Consider the following 20,699-nt stretch of genomic DNA (forward strand, 5'->3'; position numbering starts at 1 on the left):
TAAAAGAGAAATATATATATAAAAGTTAAACGTTTACAATTGTAGGTGGTCACTAAAGGTACTATGGAGGTGTGATAGGCGAGCGTCACCTCTATTTGGTGTTGTGGTTCCCAGGGAGTCTTCACCATTATCGTGCACCGTATAAATGTCCAGTCTATTCCAAATATTTCCGCCCGCCAGAGACGCTGAACCTTGTCCCAAAGAACTGCATTGTCAATATACAAGTAGATGGTATGTCCTGCTTTAGATCCATCTTTCAATACTCAGCAAATCTGGTCTTCTTTGACACCCTGTGAGGACCAGATGGTGGTGATATAGCTGCCGTATTTCTTGTTCTCCATTTTCATTAATCCTGAAGTTTAGGTTTCCCAGATGATCTGTTTTTTTTAATTTGTTGTTAACCATCTAGTCTAGCTATTCTAATTCCGTGGGTCTACTTGCAATTGAATCTTCGTCTTCGAAGCTGTGTCAACCCTGTTGTCAGTGTCTAGCATTTCATGTTCTTCTTCTTCCAGGAACTGTCTCCCACTTCCAGATGGTTCACCTTGCTCATCCTCGATTGCATTAATCATTACTGCCCATGAAAGACAGTCCGCAACCACATTGTCCTTCCTTGGCTAGTACATAATGTCCATGTTATACTGGCCGAGGATCTCCTTTCATCTGGTAATCCATGGGGAAGTCTCCTTCAATTTACCAACCAACTGCAATGGTATGTGGTCGGTGTTGTACCCAAAAATATATGGCCAGAAGTGTTCCACTGCCCACACGATTTCCAGCAATTGGCATTTGCTATGCGTCGCTCTCCCTCTTCGTAATCCTGCACTAACACGGCCCAAGAGCATATTCGCTTGCATCAGTTGTGAGGGTAAATTTCTTCTTGAAATCGGGGAATGCCAGGACTGGTTCCCTCTGTAGCCTCTCTATGTACCTCCGGACATTGTTCTCCATCTGAGGTGTTATCTTCATTCTACTCCCTTTCCTCAGTAGATTGTTGAGAGGTACTAGATATTCCGCCATGACCGGTACGAACCTCTGGTAGTAGTTCAGCACTCCTAACAATTGTCGCACTCCTTTCACATCTTTGGGTACCGCCATCCTTTGCAGGGCCAATACCTTCTGTATGTCTGGTCTTACACCATCTTTGGAGTGCCCCAAAAAATTAATCCGGTTTTGCCCAATTCAGGCTTCTCTTTGGATAACTTAAGGCCAAAATCCCTCATGCACTGGAACACACTCCTTAGATGGTCCACATCCACATAGTCCTTTTCTGATTTGCTCAACACCAGTAAGTCATCCGTGTATACCGGCAAACTGCCTTGTCCAGCCCCCTCAGGAACTCATCCATCAGCCTCTGGAAAATCAGGAGTCTCCGGCAACTATATTTCTTTCCTCTGATTTCTATATCCCATTGCCCTATTTTGTTCTTTATCCGGGCTCCCACTTTATCCAATAGGTCGCATCCTTTAATTACTTGATAGTCCTGAGCCATCTTTCCCATTAACCGTCACTTGTTTCGCTTCAGGCCACCATGCTTCTCACGTATATCGTAATTCCTTAATATGCGGCCGCCCCTCTGCAGACATTTTCCTCAAATTTCGCGTACCTTCCCTCCGCTTGGCCCTCGTCTCCACACTCCTCTACTGCTACTGAGCCCGTTTCCGTTTCTGGGTTCCTTCTTTCTGTCTCTGATTCTCCTGATGCTTTTGAAGATTCACTGGGTAATTTGCTTATATAGATGGATAAGAAAGATAAAAACAATAACTAAATAAATGGTTTAAATTTTGTAATATAATGTAAAAACAACGTAAATAAACATGAAGTGTATATCAAATAACTAAGGTATCCTTACTTGATACTGGACTACTGATATATCTCTTGTAACTACTTATTCATAATTCATGGCATAAATAAAAAAATATGTACTCAATTTGCAGTCATGAGAATGTAATTATCAGCACATATTTACATTAAAGTAGGCACTTTAATATACTTACAAAATATGATAAGTAATTATTTTGAACAATAACATTCAGAGCATTAATATAAATTACATTTACTGGTTTTCAAAAAGAGTATAATTAAGATTAAATAGAAGAAATTATTTTAAATGTAATTTTGTTCTTATACATTCACAAAATGGTCAGGGTCAAAGCTAATGTTAATACAGTAAAGAAAAGATAAAAATAATTTAAAAAAAAAAAAAAATTAAAAGTCAACCTATTAGTATTAGTATAGACATGTTGGAAATGGCAGATGTAAAAGTTAACCCAATAAAAAAAACAGGTAAAATTAAAAAAAGGAAACTATTTTAAATAAATCAGTTAAAAATTTATGATACAAGGTGAATAAAACAATGTTATTGAAAAAATCAATTTAATATATGGCAAAACAATAAAATAGTAAAGAATTGATAATATAAAATTCTTAAAAGCCATAACAAAAACATAAATAATTTAATGAATAAAGCAAATGCATTAAAACACACAAATAAATGATATTATCACTTACATTTGCATTATATTTGAAATAATATACTCCTGAATAAACCAATACTAAGCCCATTAGAAATTTTCCAGCAAAAACTCTAGTGTATGCAGCAGCATTGGCACCCTAAAAAAATAAAATAATACAACTTTTAATATTAAAATTCTGTATAAAGAGATATATGATCATGCATACGGGAAGAAACAAAAATTAAACAACTGAAGTTTTTAACAATTTCTTAAAAAAAAATTCTAGGGAAAAGATGAGTTAGAAAAAAACCTAAGCCACACTCTAATTAGAAAAAGTGCACCAGAAAATATGATTTATAATCAAATAGGACAAATACAATATAAGTAAGCATCGGATGGAGTGACACCAAATCTCCTAACCTTTTACTATTAGATTCTAGTGCAAAGATTACAAGTTTGTGGATCCAGAAATGGAATGAGAAGAAGAAAGTTAGGATTGCAAGCCATCTATGCTAAGGTTTCTGTAGACACACTTCTATGCATCAAAAACAATGAACTTGAAAGAAGCCATAGCATGTAGTGGAAGGCACCTGACCACTACACCAAGATTTATTATGTACAAACAATAATTATATTGGAAAAAAAACAAATAACTTGGAAAAGAAAAAAAATAAATTTATAAAATTTACAACATAAGTAAACAACTAATCAGCCAAGTAAATAAAGAACTGAAAAAATAAAAAATGCTATATTTCTCGTAATGGCCACATGCAGGCTTTGGGGATGACCTACAACGATACATGTGTTCACAAAATTGTTGTTCAATATTTTCAAGTCTCTGAATTTAAGAATCTGTTGAGCAGTTTGCTCAATAAATGGTTAACACATAACAAATAGACAGACTAAACTCAATTAGTACAATAATTTTCTCAATATTTTGAGCTCAAAACGTTTCAAAATGCTCACACAATCTCATTGAATAATTTGAAACATCAAAATTAAAAATCAGTAGAGCCGTTTACTCAAAAAATCGGCTCAATACTACAAATGGAGTGATTACATTTAATACAAGAATTTTCATTATTTTGATCTCAAATTGTTTAAAAAAACATGGGATGATCTCGCTGAATAATTGGAGCAATCTAGTTTGAAAATTGGTAGAAACTGATCAAAAAATCATTTAATACCTATCAAAAAGAGCAGGTTATAACCCTAAACAAATTACCCTCCTTAAGGTTAAATAATCAGATAAACAATAATGTAGCATGTCGATTAAAATTTATTAAAAAAAAGTATCTCAGAATGTAATCTGCTTTGTTTTCATTGTATCCGAAAAACAGTCACCCTCCCATATGTTAGATTATCATCTGATCTCAATGATAAAATACAGATCTTATCACTCGGCTAAAAAATTTAGGATGATATTATATTAAGAATGTAATCTTTAATCATTTCAAATTACCTGATTATTAGATAAGCTCTTTCTAAAAAGGTTTTTACATTTCTTAAAATTTTTCTGGTATACGAAAAACGATCTTACCTTTGACCAAAGTAACATATTTTCAGTTTTGGGTGTATGAGTCTTTGTTAACCTGGCAATAGGTGCAGCCCAAAACCTGCTCTTTCTCAGATTGTGTTCTATCCAAAATATCTTAGATGCACTTTAATCGTGAAGTCATGGATCAAACATTACTGGAAGGAAGGGAAATTATTGTAGAAACAAAAGAAAAGCCGTCGTGAATCCATATTGAATCAATAAAAAAAAAAATCATAATAGTTGCAACAACCTCACTGGTAGAAGGGCATACATTAGGAACATAGATAGAAGGGAGGATGGGACAGGCCTGCCACTATCCAGGGGTTCCGGGAGAAAATGTTAGGCAATTATAGCAGCCAAAGCAAAGGAAAGAAGATTAATGATTTTCAGTAATATTTTTTAGCATATCATGCAATGAATTTTCAGGCACTCCATAGTCATTTTTATAGAAGTTCTTTATTCCATCAACTTTACAACAGTATATCCAACATTAAGAAGCTAAATTAATTTCAAAGGTAAGGAAAAACCATTACATACCAACAATACGAGTACTTAATATTAGTTTTTGTCCTGGTTTTGTTATTTAATACCTAGGATTATTTCTCAAAAAAGTGTTTTACTGAATAAGTTTCTCGTAACATCAGATAGACAAGCATTGTAATTTGACTTTGTGTTTTTGCATTCGACTGCCAACAGCTATATCAAATTTGAACCCAGAAACTATCTTCAATAGCCATAAGATAACAGTTACAAACCACTACCTATCATATTACGTATAGCCCTTTTAGCCAAATGTATAATAATATACCTGAACTTTAAACTAACTTTAAAAAAATTCCTATGGTCATACCTCAAAAACTCATTGCGTGAGAATCTACTGAGTAATTCATAAAATTATTCATTACTAAATTCAATTGAAATGATGAGGAAACAATCTCCTTTGATCCACATTATACCCACATTGTTTAAAAATAAAAAAAATATATATATATTTTTATTAGTAACAATTCAATTTTATAATCATTTACAAATTTAAAACAAGGTTTTGGCCCTTCCCTTTAGCCATTTTCAAACTTTTTCCTCCTTCAACACTCCAGTCACATTATAAAATTATAAGATTTTGGATGCCGCATAGACCAAAAATATGTTCGAATGAACATATCCAAAGCTCTGTTTGTGCAGTTTAGGTGTAATAAATCCGAGTTTTGGTGCCGATTAATTACTGTAGATGAAACTTGGATACACCATTATACACCCGAAACAAAAATACAGTCCAAACAGTGGATTGCAAAGGGGGAACTGGCTCCAAAAAAAGCAAAAACTGTTTTCTTGGCTGGGAAAGTGATGGTAACTGTTTTTGAGATAATCATGGAGTTATTTTAATTGACTATCTTCAAAAAGGAAAAAACATTACAGGAGCATACTATGGATCATTACTTGACAAGCTGAAGGCAGAACTTGTGGAAAAACGGCCACATTTGCAAAAAAAGAAAATCCTGTTTCACCTCAGCAGTTGCCATGGTGAAAATGTACGAATTACAGTTTGAACTGCTTGACCATCCGCCTTACTCACCAGATCTAGCTCCAAGATCTTTTTGTTTCATATAAAAATTGTCCTCGGAGGACAAAGATTTTCGTCAAATGAAAATGTAATCACCTTCGTGAACAATTATTTTTCAGAGAAAAACGCTGAGTACTTTTTGGATGGGCTACAGAGATGGGACCACCGCTGGGAGAAATGGGTAGTTACAAGGAGACTATGTTGAAAAATAAAAAAAAAATTCAGAAAAAATGTCTAGTATTTTTGTTTTGTCGGGAACTTTTCAGACCACCCTCGTATTAAAGAAATACATTGTGCATTTCTTGACGTGGGTTTTTCATAGGGTGGGTTTGTCACTCCGATGCCTATTTTTTAGGTGAGTGCCACCCATTGGCTAACAGACCTCACATATGTCTGGGGGAAGGCTGTAAGTGAGTTTTGTATAATTTTATGCTTGAAAAAACCCTGGGCAGGGCCAGGTTCGAACTCACAACCTTTGAGTTGGTAAACAGGCCCATTACCACGCAGCTACCATCGCCCCATAATCTTTTTATAGCATACCTACATTAGTTCAGATTCATCTAAGGTTCAAAAATGGAGTTTTCAGGAAAAAAATCATCGAAGTATTTTTCTAAACAATTCGATACTTTTATTTTCTATTTCTGTTATCATGGAAAAGTATTATATCTGTAGACATAAAACTGAAGAAAAGATACCTCCAATTAGGTTAAGCACATTCGTCTATAAATATTTGAATTTAATAATTAAAAATAAATTTTTCTGGAAAAAAAATTTTTCTTTTCTTGGAAAACCCTTACCAAAATTTCTACAGACAATGGAGTGAGATAGGAAGATGTGGTAGGTGGTACTAAACAACACTTTTGAACTACCGCTCTCTCAATTACTTCCATTCTTCCTAGAACATCCTTTCTAGTAAGAGAGTTTTAAAAACTTCAGTCTCAATCTCACAAATCAACCATGACTAATAATAAGTTAAGGATTGATTCATTCCTAAAATCAATCAGATTAGATCAAAAAGCAGCTTTTTACATTGAAAAATTGTTTTGTTAACTTACGTATTAAAAAAATTTTTAGACCGAGCCCTTCATTTTAACAATGAATTTTCAACATCAAAGAGTAAAACACTAAAATCAACTACTAAAACACGAAATAATTTAAACAGAACATAGATTATTAAAATTGAGATTAAAACAGCTATATAAAGTGGATAAAAGAAAAGTTTGAATGTACGAGTTTACTAAAACTTATCATATATACTTAGAAAAGGAGATGAGCGTACAATAGTTGTTTATTTGTTAATGACGAATAATTACAAGTAGCAGTATTAGTATTGAATTCTTTTTTTAGTCAAACTATAAACAATAATAACAAAATATTCAACATTTTATAACACTAACCTCCCTGCCATCTATTATGAGTTATTGCAAATCACATGAGGGAAGTTCATTTCTTTCCATGTACTCTCAATATTTGTTAATACAAGGATCAACACACAATCTTTATATTAGAGGGGGAGGGAAACAAATGTGGTGAGGCCCAGTAAATCAGACAACATTTTGTTGGCTCTATCTCACGAATTTGTAATAGAGAAAATCATGAAGAAGCTGTTGAACAGGAGAAGAGAAACAGATAAAGAGGCAGATCCTGATTGAGATGACAGAATAAAGTGAATTTTATGAAGTACCATGACAAATCTCATCTTTAACATAAGTACCTTTAGCCAACAATTAAAAATAATCTTGAAAAATAATGGAAGTTGATCCAACAACATTAAATAACTTAAATTGTCATTAAAAAACAAATTAAAATAAAAAAAACCTACAATTATAGGTTCCAAAGATTTTCCAAGAAGATCTAAAGGCTTTCGATAAGCTCTTCTAATCGGATTATACAATTCTGTATACAATTCAGGAACATGTCTTGGTTCATTTGGTGAGAGAATTTGGTCTTTCACCCACTTGGCCCTCCAAGCCCGCTCTTCAGCAGTCATTCCAGTTCCAGATAATCTTTCCCTTTCACGGTATAATCGCCCTTCCAATGAAAACGGTTTAACACCTCCGGTTTGCGAAGCCATGTTGACAAAGAAATGAAACAATGGTATTCCTTAAATCTTTCGACCTTAAACTTCAATAATAAGGTACGTTCTGCCCAACAGATGAGATCAAAGATCAGTCCAAAGAGATCATTATAAGTATCGATGTTATAATGTTGCTGATATTCATTTAGATAAATACATATCAAAATCAGTTTATGCAAGTAAATTTAACCAATATTTCCCTTTAGTGATTCGGTCACATATTTTGGGATATACTATCATATAAGTCGGTAATCTAGAAGCATTCAACAATTTTATTAAAACATTTTCTTCCTTAACTTGGTATGAGGAAAAAAAAAAAGGTAGTAATATTTTAAATTGAGTATAATTTATCAAATGTGTAAAACAAAAGAATACTTTGCTGAAATGTTCGTAGGCACTGAATGTGTGGTCTAACAGCATACAGTCGTGAGCATGTGGAGATGGCTGTGAATGAAGTAGTATGAAATAAACTTCCTCCAGATGATTTCTAGTGACTTATAATAGATATATTGCAAATTTCTTGAATTTAGACCAAGAAATAGATACCACAGACCCCCTTGCAATGGTATGCTAGATGTAATTGTATGTAAATAATTATTAGACATCTTTTCCAACGTTATCATATTTATAATTTATTAGGCTATGGTGATGAGGTGGGATGGAGGGATTCTAAACTATAAAGTGAAGTCTGGTTTTCATTGTGCCATATTTATAAATATTTACAATTGAGGATAGACCATAGGGATTCTACCACCTAAACAGAAGCCTATAAACCTCGTTCTTGACGAGAAAGAAAGCGAGAAATTCCACTTTGACCACAAAACCCGGACATTCCAGACTTTTTATTTTAGAAAGAGGGAACTGTAGCGACGATAATCCATGTATAATATTACAATTGTAGATATATTATTTCTATAAATAAATACAATAAAAGAATAAACTGATACATAGTGAAGTAACTTCTTAACGGCCGTCCCTCTCACTGACCTTTGGATTCTTAGTATGATGATTACTACAGAGTAAATTCGCGTAAGTATTTTTATTATACAGATTATCTCTATTCATTTCATTAAGCACTGAAATTAAAAATTTGGACAACGCTTCTATGGGTCCGCCAATCTTATGATATGTTTCAAATTGTGGTCATCTTTATATAGTTTAATCATGTCAAACATTCTTAGTGCAAAGTAATCTATAACTTGCAATTATTTTTATCTATATAGCCATTTTTATGTATTGTGGTTATATATGTGATAATTTTATCGTCTAATTCTTAAAATGCTGTACAAGATTCCTACTTCCTACATACTTCATCATTATCAGTTCTTATTTTTCCGACAGATTTTTTCAAGTAAATCACAACAGCGCTTGTTCATCCTCTTTCCTCAATCTGCTGGTGTACCTCAGTGTAGTATCCTTGGAACTATCCGTTATAAAGTTTTTACAGCTGACATTCCAATCCGCTCAAATGACATCTAATTACCACGTATGCCGATGACACATGTCCATTATCAGTAAATAATTACCAAGTTCTAAAAAATAATAGTTAAAGATAGAGTTGTAAAAAACAATAAATGAATTTTAAAAAAATATTTTTTAAACGTGTCATTTCTTATATCTTTATGTATTGCTTTATCATAAAGTATAACCTCCATTTCCCCTTTATATTCCCTTATTTAAATTATTGTTTTGTTTTTGTCTTATCTGACTTTATTATTATATCTTTATTTTTTTTTACTTATTTTATTTATTTAAAATAAAGATTTTATTTATTTCTAAATTTGAAAACAATCCATTTTTCTTATTTTTAACGTTTCTATATATAAGTTACAGTCAGCTGTAAAACTTATATTAGCTGATCGACTAGATCATACAGACGAGCTGGTCTCAATAAAAGTCAGTAATGAGGAGGCCCGTCATCTCAAAATATTTCTAGCAGAATTCATACGGAACCGAAACATCAAAACATCATATAAGAATTTCACCTTAAAACTCCAAGTACCATTGGTAGAAAAAGATAATATCCATTCTGAATTATATAATAATGAATTATGTAACCATACTTAATGCAACCTATTAATTTGATGTTTTTTTTCTGTTTCAGAGGGATAGGGAAACAAATAAATAAATTAATAAAAAATAAAATAAAAGTCAGTGCTTGAGTACCAACCGAGTTGGTCATTTCTCTTTCCCTTTTCTCTTTTTTAATTCTTTGTTTTACTAAACATTTAACCGGTGCTGAAACCCGGGAACATTAGATACCGGAGTAATATTTGTTTTAAAGAAGAATTTTTATCGTTGTTTTCTCAGTATCCAATTTTTTTTCTTTTCTAATTTTTTTTTTATATAATGGCTGCTAAAGATATTGTCAGACAAGCGGTTTTGAACCTGGAAGCTTTAAATCAAAACGGGGTCGAGAACCCACCTCCCATGTAGGTGGCTCCTCCACCCCCAGAGATCGACTCCTCCAATACTGGAAGTTTCTCTAGCGGAAGCCCACTCCACAAAACTTGAGTGGATAAAAGTACGCACAGCAACCGCCCAAGACTTGGGGAAGGCCATTTCTGACCTCGAACGGTTTACTGAGGAAACAGAAGAACTGATCCACTTCATAAAAGGGGGTGACCTACTAATAAGCCGAGTTTAAGCGAAGTCTATAGAAAATCTACTCGATAGTCAAGATGCGGAGGCATTAAAAGCAGCGGTCGTCTGCAGAGTGAAATGAAGTATCCTAAATCAGATTCAGGTGGACGAAGAGGCCCCTTGTAGAGTTATCAAGGAAAGATTAAAGAAGGCATTGGGAGGAGGACAGTGGGCTTTCCGTGGGAGGGATTTCCGAGAAAGCGCTAATTTGTTGAAAATCATTTGGCTCAAAAGAGCCGGTGAGAACCCAGATAGAATATCAACGGCCAAAAAATATATCCAATTCTTGGAGAAGAAGAGATCACGGAGAGAGTAGGTGAGAGAGCTAAATACCAAGAAAATAGAACGAAACCCGGAAACAATGGTCGGTGGGAGGAACGAAAGGGTCACGGTTGCGTAAAGAGTGTGCATTTAATGGCGCATTGCCCGCGCACGAGATGTTTTGAATGTGGCAATGAGGGGCATATCGCTAGGCAATGCCCCTATATATGTAATAGAAGAAATTTAGGCCAGGGAGAGCCAATAGAGGTGTATGCCCAGCAAGTGAGAAGGAAAAATCTACGACTATGACAAAGCGAATTAGACAGCGAATCTTCAGAAGCATCAGGAGTATCAGAGACAGAAAGAAGATACTCAGGAACCCAGAAACGGAAACGGGCTCAGTAGCAGTGTAGGAGCCTGAAGACGATAGCCAAGAGGAGGGAAGGTACGCGAAATTTGAGGAGGATGCCTGTAGAGAGGGGCGACCGCACATTGAGGAATTACAATGTACGATAAAAGCATGGCGGTCTGCCTATAATAAGAATGAAGGGAGGCTTAACCTACAAGGTGGGCACTGGGAGCTCGAGTACGATTGTGTGGCGAGCAGCATTGGAGATGTTGGATGGCGGAGAGAGGAAACCCCAGGTCAAGGTGTGTAACTTTCGATTAATTACCCTGGGCGAGCCCTGCAGCATTGAGGGGAGGCAGTAACAGGCTTAAGTAAGTGGGGGGCTGGAAACAAGTGACGGTTCATGTAATGGGAAAGATGCCTCGGGACTATGAAGTATTACAGGGTGCGACCTACTGGATAAAGTAGGGGCGCGTATAAAGAACAAAACAGGACAATGGGATGTAGAAATTGGAGGAAAGAAATAAAGTTACCAGAGACGCCTGAGGACCGGGAAAGAGAGGGTAGGGGTGGTGATGCAAGGGAAGAGTTGGGAAGCCAGAATTTTGGAATAATTCGACGAAAAATTTTTTTTGAGGGAGATAGGCTGGGTGCTACTGGTAAAACAGTTCATGAAATTCCATTGAAGCAAGATAAGGTGATTTATATAAAAGAAATACGCTCTCGGGGCGGTGTTATCGCAGGAATACGAAGAGGGACAGACTCACCATTTGTATATTGGCAATGTAGTTCTTTGGGACAAGGTTCAGCGTCTCTGGCGGGCGGAAAGAATCGGTATAGTGCGGAAATTTATACGGTGCACGATGATGGTTGAGACTCTCCGGCAACCAGAACGCCAAAAAGATGTGACACTCGCTTATCATCAGGGCAAGACGAATCATAGAGGGCTTAATGAAACTTCAGCGATATTTTTTGGTGGAGAATGAAGCGTACTATCCAAGACACCATAGGAAATTGTGAAGTATGCATAAGCTCCAAATATTACCGGCACCCACCGCAGGCGATACAGGAAGAAACGCCCTCTGCAGAAACGCCACTTAGTGATCTACAGGTGGACTCGTTAACTTGGAGAGGCTACAAGTGGGTCATGGTAGTAGATGTATTCAGTAAATTAGCAATGGCGTACCAAGTGACAGAAAAATCGGCGGAAGCAATATTGAAGGCCATGCGAACGTGGTTCTAGTATTGCGACGTTCCAGAAAGAATCTCATCTGACAACGGACGAGAGTTCTACAATCCTGGAATTAGAGCAGAGATGAATGTCTTGAAGGTAACGTGGCATTTTAATACACCAGGTCACCAGAAAGGTATAGGCGGGATAGAACACCTCCATAGAACCCTTTGTGACCCCCTACGAGTGTACCAGCTGGAGAAGGGACTCGAGCCAGATGAGGCAGTGGAAAAGGCGATAATCGCTTACAACCACTCGCTTACACTCCGTCTCAGGGTTTGCCCCATTCGAGGTTATTTTTGGATTACGTGGGCGTTGCAGGGACTATCGGGATACGGCGGCAGAAGAGGACACTATTGACGTTAATAGTAAGGCACGACGGAGGGTGTCGGCTAAAGTTAAGGACAGGATCGATAGGGAGAAGCAAAAACGTGTGGCAAGGCAAAACCTCGTTAACCGCGATTTAATGGACGAAATTAAAATCGGGACAGTGGTATACCGGAAAGTATGAACGAACCGTGGCAAAGAGCTGCAGAGATACGAGGGCCCATTTAGGGTGATCACAATCAGAGAACATAACATGGTCACTATAGAGAGTTTAAAGGAACCAAAAAAACGTAGGACGGACTGAGCAGTGACTACTTCATGCTCCTGCTTCAGATCCGCTACAAAGTCCAAAGTTCTGTACAAAGGTCTTAGTGCAGAAATTATATTATAAAACATATATTTCGTCATCATACATAAACATTTATAAAATATTATGTTTTTATATTTTTCTTTTTAAATAATTGATTTAGAATTCATTCATATTTTTTAAAAATTGATTTGTTACCTCTAATACAACTAAACCCTAACATTATTTTGTTGCGGATTCCATAAATTTGTTATGTCTTTGGATAAATTAAACATCGATTATTAAAACAAGGAAGGTTATTTCCCTCCTGTAGTGTATTGATTTGATTGTCAAATATGACAGTTTACCATATGTTTAGAAAATTTTATGTTTTATCTCTACTTATTTGTTATTCTTTCGGTTATAAAATTGAAAAGTATCCGTTGCTTATGCCTAATGTGCATCCATATGTTGTATGTAGTTATATACATTAGATTTTATTCATGAATATGGATCTAACTTAGTTTATTTAATAGTTTACTCATTGATTTGTTACTTCAGGAGGAACTTTATTTATGTACACCGGTCAGAGTTAATTACACTAAGAACTTTTACATTGTCGGTTTTGAACCATCGGCAAGTATGAATGTCGTGCATCATATGCTACTCTATGGTTGCTCAGAACCTGGAAGTAATTTACCTTATTGGTGAATATTCATTTTATTTTTTCAATTTGTTTTCTATAAGCTGTATAAACTTTGTTTGTTGTTTTTTCTTCAGAAGTTATTGCTGACGTATATCTGTGACATTAAAAACATATTGAATGATAAAATATTAAGTATAGTTATGATAGTAATATGAAATCAATGGTTGATGAATAGCAGCAATGAAATGTTAGATTTGTTATAATTGATTCAATTATTTTCAGTGCTTACAGTTTGTGTTATCTTTTTTTCAGTAGTAATTAATTAATGGACTTTAATGATTACTCTTTTGTGGTTTTTGTACGTGGGTTGTGCATTTTGCTTTTAAACAATCATGTACCCTTATTTTTTGATAGTGATAGCTATATTTTTTTCTAATACCTTCTGTTGTTGACATTTGGTCGATAAGCCTGGAAACTGTAGCAGTGTATTTACTTTTTGTATCTTTTAATATACCAAATTGAATTATTGAAGTACATATTGAATTAATTAATTAAAAAATTAATTTTGAGTATATATACCTGCATAAATGTTTTTCAAAATTTTCATAGTTTAAAGAAGGTTCTTAGATCTTAAATTTCCCAATTTTTTTAATTATTGGGAGAATGAAACGTTGTTTTTCATTATTTTAAGATTTAATACTTTCGTAAGATAATTTTTAATTATTATTATTTTTTTACCTCTTGAACATTAAAAATTACTAACCACTCTTTCTTAAAATGTTAAGTGTTTTTGTCTGTCGAGAATGGCAAAATTACAAATGATGTGACACCTCTATGGGTCCATAAGGCTTTGATGCACTTAAGCAGATAAATCTATTGAGCCAGAGCTATTCGTAAATGATACTTGGTCAGTTACCACAGATGTAGAATTATTTGTCTTTTGTACAAGTCTCTACTAAAATTAAGGGTAATAGTGGTGGAATGGGGTGATAAGTAGTGCTTTAGTGGCTTTTATGAGAACTATTTATATAAATTCTATGTCGTTTTCCTTATGAGGTAAGTCTTATTTTTCTTATTAGATCTATGTTGTTCTGATTTATTGGAGTTTATGACCAGGTTATAAATAATTACATTTTAATCATATATGGTTTCTAACATATGTTTATTTAAAAAAAAAAAAATACTTTTTAAAAATGAACAACATAATAAAAAAAGTTTTTGTTGCGAAGTTTGGCTCTGTCAGTAACTGGAAAGGATCTGTTGGTGTTTGTTTATCTCTTGAGCGAACCCAGTGAATAGAAGTGGACTGCTGTGATCTAATTAAAGCAGTAATAATTTTATTCATTACAAAAATATGTTATGTTGTTTATAACTTAGACCTGCATGGATTAATTCTTGTGCACAATTAACGGGGCTTTGCATTCTTGGGCACCACAGTACAGTACATTGCACACCTCACACCAAAACAGTACCGAACTTATTTATACTGACACTAAGAACACTTATAGTACACACCCTAGGGTCACCTCCTCTAGAAGCTAACGCCATGCTGTCAGCCAAGGTGTATTCACCAGTAGACCTGCTGTCCTAGGGCATTAGGACCTTTCTGACTGGGCCAATCACCCGCCAGGAAGCAACTATACGAATCAAAGAAATCATATTAGCCTCAGAACAGAACTGGCAAATCGTAAAGAACATGGAAGGAAAAAGGACTTTAAAATATGAACATGGAACAAAAAATTATCACAAGGAAGGCAGTGGAACTCATGGAGGAGATAATAAAGTACAAGGTGGATATTCTTGGTATACCTGAGGTAAAAAGGAAAGGAATTTGGCAAATGAGTGTGGATAAGGGATATACTCTCATATATTCAGGAGTCCCTAAAGGTGAATATGCTAAGGAGGGTGTCGGCTTTGTCATTGGTGAAATACTATACAGGAAAATGGAGGATTGTGAAGCTGTCTCACCCAGAATAATAACAGCCAATTTCCACTTGTCCCCTAGTAAAATCACTTTAGTAAAAATTTATGCCCCTACTCAAGTTTCCTCTGTTATAAAAAAAAGAAAAATTTTACTCTGACCTAGAAAGGATAACAAACAAATTCAAAAGTATGAATAGGAAAATTATCTGCTGTGGAGACTTCAATGCAAGAGCAGGATGGGATTATAGAGATACACATGGAGTTATGGGAAAGCATGGTGGAGAAAGAACAAGGAATGAAAATGGTCAGCGATTGATTAACTTTTGCATGAAAAATAATATGCTTATTATATAACGCTTTTTTTCTCCAATAGAAAAATTAAACTTAACTTCTGAGCACAGGAAAGAAATAGTATCGACTATTTTGTGTACGATTGCGATATTAGACACTAGTTCATAGACCACCGGATGAAAGGTGATCAGAGGTGCTGAAATAGACACAGACCATTTGCTATTAGTCGCGGACATGCAAATCATGAAGCCTAGTAGCATAAAAATTAAGGCATACAAAAAGATAAATGTAGGAGCCCTTGAGGTAGTTGAAAAAAGACAAGAATACGAGGTATACCTGGAAGAGAAATTTAAAAGATTAGACCAAAATGGATCTGTGGAAGAAATCTGGAAGTATATAAAAGAATCAGCAAGGCCTATATGTGGAGTGAAGAAAATGAACACTAGACTCAAGCGCACCAAATGGTGGAATGAAGAAGTCCAAGAGTTGGTCCACAGGAAGAAAGAAGCATGGAAGGCTTACCTGTGGAATCAGACACCACAGAAATGGGAAGAGTATGTTAGGTGGAGAAATGATACTAAATGGATTATAAGAGAGGCCAAGAAGAAGTCGTGGGAGGAAATGCTTGGACAGGGATTACAGAGAGAATAGAAAAATCTTTTAGAATAAAGTAAAAGCACTTACGTGTAAAACTTCTAAAGAGATCAGAAACATTAAAGATGAAAGTGGGTATATGATCTCAGACCCAGAAAAGATCTTGAATAGATGGAGACAGCACTATTCTTCGCAGTTCTCTGACCCAATACGATCCCCTGAAGAAGAGTTAGCAAACGCTCAGGAATAGGAGAAGGATACAGTATGATATGGGAGGAAGATATAGAAAGGGCCCTGGATCGTTTGAAGCTAGGTAAAGCACCAGAGATGGAATTTTTCCAGAATTTATCAAATATGGAGATAATAAAATGACAAAATCACTGCAAGCACTTTTCCAAAAGATATGGGACAGTAAGGTTGTTCCGAAGGACTGGGAATATATCATAGTGCCAATACATAAGAATGGTAGTGCAACAGAATGTGGTAACTACAGACCAATATGCTTATCCCAAGTAACATATAAACTGTACACCACTATTCTAGATAGCAGGTTATGGGCACTGATAGAGCCAAAACTAGAAGAAGACCAGACCAGATTCTGACCTGGAAGACAAACCCAGGATAACATATTCACCCTCAGAACTATAGTAGAAAAAGCATGTAATAGAAATCAGAGCAATTATATTTCTTTTTTGGATCTAAAAGCTGCCTTCGATTCATTACTCCGATATGAAATCTGGAGGGCACTTAGAGCCAAAAGAATTCCCGCAGACCTCTTGGAAGCGATTAAATCAACTTATCAAAGCACTAAAGGAATAATGTGTATCAGTGGCCGAGAATAAAAGTAATTTTTTCTGGAAAGAGGTGTGAAACAAGGAGATAGCCGCAGTCCATTATTATTTATTGTCTTTATGGATAAACTCCACAAAATATGCTGGAGAAGAACTACTTAGACTGTAGTCAGTATGTGGAACATGAGGACGGTACAAGTACAGGTGTTTCTATGTGCAGACAATATCATGCTGGTGACAGACTCTGAGGAAAAAATCGCAACAGGCCATTATAGAATGGCAAGAGGAACTTGCCTGCAAAGGAATGAGTATTAATAGCCACAAGAGCAAGGAAAGAGTGGACTTCAATACCTACCTTGGAAAATTTTCAATAAATCTGATTAAGTAGACCAAGAAGTGTTCAATAAGATAAATAAAGCAAATATTATTTACTACCAGGGTCCCATTTCATAATGGAAGCTAATAGTATTAATTCAAAATACAACTATAGAAATAACGTATTAATTAGACTAATACTTATTTTTTTCATAATGGGGATGACTATTAGTGATATTACAGGAGTTAAAAAGTACGAAAGTACAAGTTACTATTGTACAAGTCAGTGTGATTGTATTAAGTTAAATCAACAAGGCTAATAGTATTAGTTTGTACTTTATTATGAAACAGGACCCAGATATGCAATACTATTGTGGGAAAGAGGGAGGCAGGTAAGGACATCAAGCTCCATATCTTTAAAGCAATATATCTTCCAATATTATTATATGGCAGTGAAAGTTAGGTCACCCAAGACAAGCTTATGACCAGGATTACGGCTGCTGAAATGAGATTTTTACAAAGAATATTGGGCAAAACTAAGAGAAACAGGATAAGGAATGAAAGAATAAGAGAAGAACTTCAGATCCCCTCAGTGAAATCAGTGATTGAACACTGACAGCTCTGATGGTATGGACATGTCTGTAGAATGGGGGGATACAGAGTGCCAAGAAAATGTATTGAGGCGACCACGAGGTAGACCTAGGAGCTATATGGAGCCATATCCAATGACTAGGTCTGGAAAGAGTAAAAACGCTGGCTCAGATGAAGATGCTTGCCATAGACCGAGATGTGTGGAGCAAGTGGTTAGAGGCTCCTCCACCCTGAAAGGCACTTAAGGAGGATGAGAAAGAAGAAGAAGTTTATAACTTATACTATTATTACTACTACTTTAATTAGATTATAGCTGTTGACATACACTGACTGCTCTTGTTCAAGAGATGAACAATCCCTCAAAGGATCCTTTTGTTTGAGATCTGGGACTAAATTAAATAATGCCGAAATTTCGAAAATATTACAAGCTTCTTCCAAAAGTAATAGCTATAAAAAGAAAACCAACCAAGGAAGTAACTAATCAGTGATAAGGCAGTAGCTCTTATAACAGCCACTAGAAGTGCTTCATAAGTAAATAAGTATAAGTAATAAAAAATATACTGAAACTTATGATTAAAAAAATTCAGTCTATATCTTATTTTTCCTCATCAATAAAGTTGTCTTTTTTTATTTTGTTTCAATGTTATGTTATTTCAAGTTAATTAATTTTATTATATTTGTAGGGATTGTGGAGAGATGGTTATTGATAATGGTATTCGAACAACTTATCATCCATGTAAAAAAGGTTCTCAAGTAAGTATTATTTTTTAACAATGCATTGAATGAATTTTATACAAATTGAAAAAGTAATTCTATGTTTAGCTGCTTAATATTAGTAGAAATTATTATAGAAAAATAATTATCATGCTCTTTCTATGTCAGCAAGGTTTTGTTTCAATAGTTACCCTTGCTTGATCACCAAGCTTCTTATTTCTGGCTTCAAAGATTCAACCCAAAAACTTCCTATTTTGAACATACAGCTTTTTTTTCTTTTGTTTCATCCCTAGTTTTGTTGCCTTATGGAGATTCATTTTATCCTTGAAAGAAGTAACTCATTATAGCTAATGTCATTCTTGTTGATTTGTAATTGTGATCTTTCAGATTTCATCATAAACCCTGAAATTCTTGCTGTCCTATCCAATAGAGATTCATGCTCTGGAATTACATGGACAAAGGTGTCAAAGATTCTTCAACTACCTGTTAAAACATTAGTTCCTTACCTTTCTGAATAAATAAATAAATTGTTTCTTTTTGTAACTCCATATTAAAATCCTCTATAGTAGATGATAGGGTTGATTAGGACACTTTTTTCAGAGGCAGTGAGAGTTTCTGTATTGCTTAATATATATTTTTTTTCTTTTGATCTTGACTAGCATGTTCTCGTGGGTACTTTAAGGGGATCTCACTGTTAATGACTAATAACTTTTTCGTTAAAATCGACTTACAGAATGTATCACTTTATAGAATAGATTTTCATATTTTTTTATTTTTATTTTCTTGTGATCTTTACGAGACTGTACTCTCCCATAATCAATTGTTAAAAAATAAATAAATAAATAAGTAAATAAATATAACTGTTATATTAACCATGTATTAAATTAAAAAAAAATATTGGTCTTTATTATCAGCTAGGTCTTACTCTCACTGAAATAGTTTAACAGGGCTTAAATGCCAAATCTTAAAAAAATCTTTTCCTAAAGAACCTTTCATTTTGTTTAATTGAAATAACTATTCATTTCTCATTATTATTAGTATTGAAAAATGGATAAATATAAACAAAAACTACTTGATTTTTATTATAAAAATAAAAATTATTACTTATAATAGTTTGAACATATTAAGTAAGTACAATATATTATTAAAATAGTAATTTATTTATTAATTGTTATTTTATTTATAATCGGAAGTCAAAAAAACTTGTAAAAAGAGGATAAAAAAATTGTATAAAATTGTTAATGCACTGTTTTTAAATCAGTCAGTGAATATCTTAATGCTGAAGGGATGGTAGGGGAGACACAATATTCCCAAATGTCCACGAAAGGAATGAATATATGAAAAACTTTGTATTTTTATTTTAGTTATCGATACTTGTTTCCGGGTCTTACTTACCCGCTCCAGACTGCGTCCCTTACAAAGATACGTCCTGCTATATTGATGGGTATTTCACCTCTTCAACGAAATTGAAGACAGGATCTAATGTGCTGTTAATGGGAAGCTCCTCTGCAGCATTAATCCATTGCCCAGGGATTGTTGAAAGTACCTGATGCCCTATTCCAGTCTACATACAATTACAAAGCCAAAATCACGACATGTGCTGAAAGACTGGGTGTGGATCAGGGATAAGTGTGAAAGCTGTACAGCTGTCTTTGTGCTGCTTTCTTGAAAGCTTTCGAAGAATGGGCCAATTGCAGGTGGCCAGGTATTGGTTGTCATCATATCAAAGAGAGCCCGAAAGCTAACACATATATGTGTGAGAAGCAGGTATTCTTGGGGTCAGAATTGGCGAACGCCCTGAAAATAAATATTAATTTTGCACTCCTATGTGGAATCCCAGGAGACAGAGAAATGCAGGGAGAAGTTGGGATCCTGTCGCAAATGTGGCAGAGAGTCTGAAACACCAGCCCACATGCTGGGAAAATGTCTCATCAACTCCCTCCTCACCTTAAAACTGGTGGCACTGCTCTGGTCTTGGATCCAGAGGGTTGGGATTTGGGAGTAATGACCTCGTTCAAATGGGTGGAGTGGAAAAGGAAAAAGAAGGAAATTTATGAGAAATCCATCCAATTCCTTAATGAAAACTTTTGCGAGACCTTCTGAGAG

At 34.9% G+C, this 20,699-nt stretch overlaps 2 protein-coding genes across 4 annotated transcripts in view; one reads left to right on the plus strand and one right to left on the minus strand.

Annotated features, from left to right (window-relative positions):
* ND-B17 (NADH dehydrogenase (ubiquinone) B17 subunit) overlaps positions 1-7,731 on the minus strand; it is a 9,131-nt gene extending 1,400 nt beyond the window's left edge. Inside the window, exons 1-2 of the mRNA XM_014426985.2 lie at positions 7,377-7,731; positions 2,512-2,613 (exon numbers count right to left, since the gene is read on the minus strand). Coding sequence (XP_014282471.1) covers positions 2,512-2,613; positions 7,377-7,628 — 354 coding nt within the window. The 5' untranslated portion in view covers positions 7,629-7,731. The remainder of the gene's footprint in view (positions 1-2,511; positions 2,614-7,376) is intronic.
* A 5,313-nt stretch (positions 7,732-13,044) lies between these two features.
* Positions 13,045-20,699, plus strand: part of Phm (Peptidylglycine-alpha-hydroxylating monooxygenase) — a 66,767-nt gene continuing 59,112 nt past the window's right edge. For all 3 annotated transcript variants that reach the window (XR_010843585.1, XM_067047899.1, XM_067047898.1), the window contains exons 1-3: positions 13,045-13,201; positions 13,290-13,435; positions 18,563-18,632. Coding sequence is in view for 2 of the 3 variants with exons in the window: in XM_067047899.1 (XP_066904000.1) it covers positions 13,085-13,201; positions 13,290-13,435; positions 18,563-18,632 (333 nt within the window). In the remaining variant the exon portion in view is untranslated. The remainder of the gene's footprint in view (positions 13,202-13,289; positions 13,436-18,562; positions 18,633-20,699) is intronic.

Source organism: Halyomorpha halys, unplaced genomic scaffold (genome assembly GCF_000696795.3).
Source record: "Halyomorpha halys isolate HHAL.00 unplaced genomic scaffold, Hhal_1.1 Scaffold608.1, whole genome shotgun sequence".
NCBI classification, from domain to species: Eukaryota; Metazoa; Arthropoda; class Insecta; order Hemiptera; family Pentatomidae; genus Halyomorpha; species Halyomorpha halys.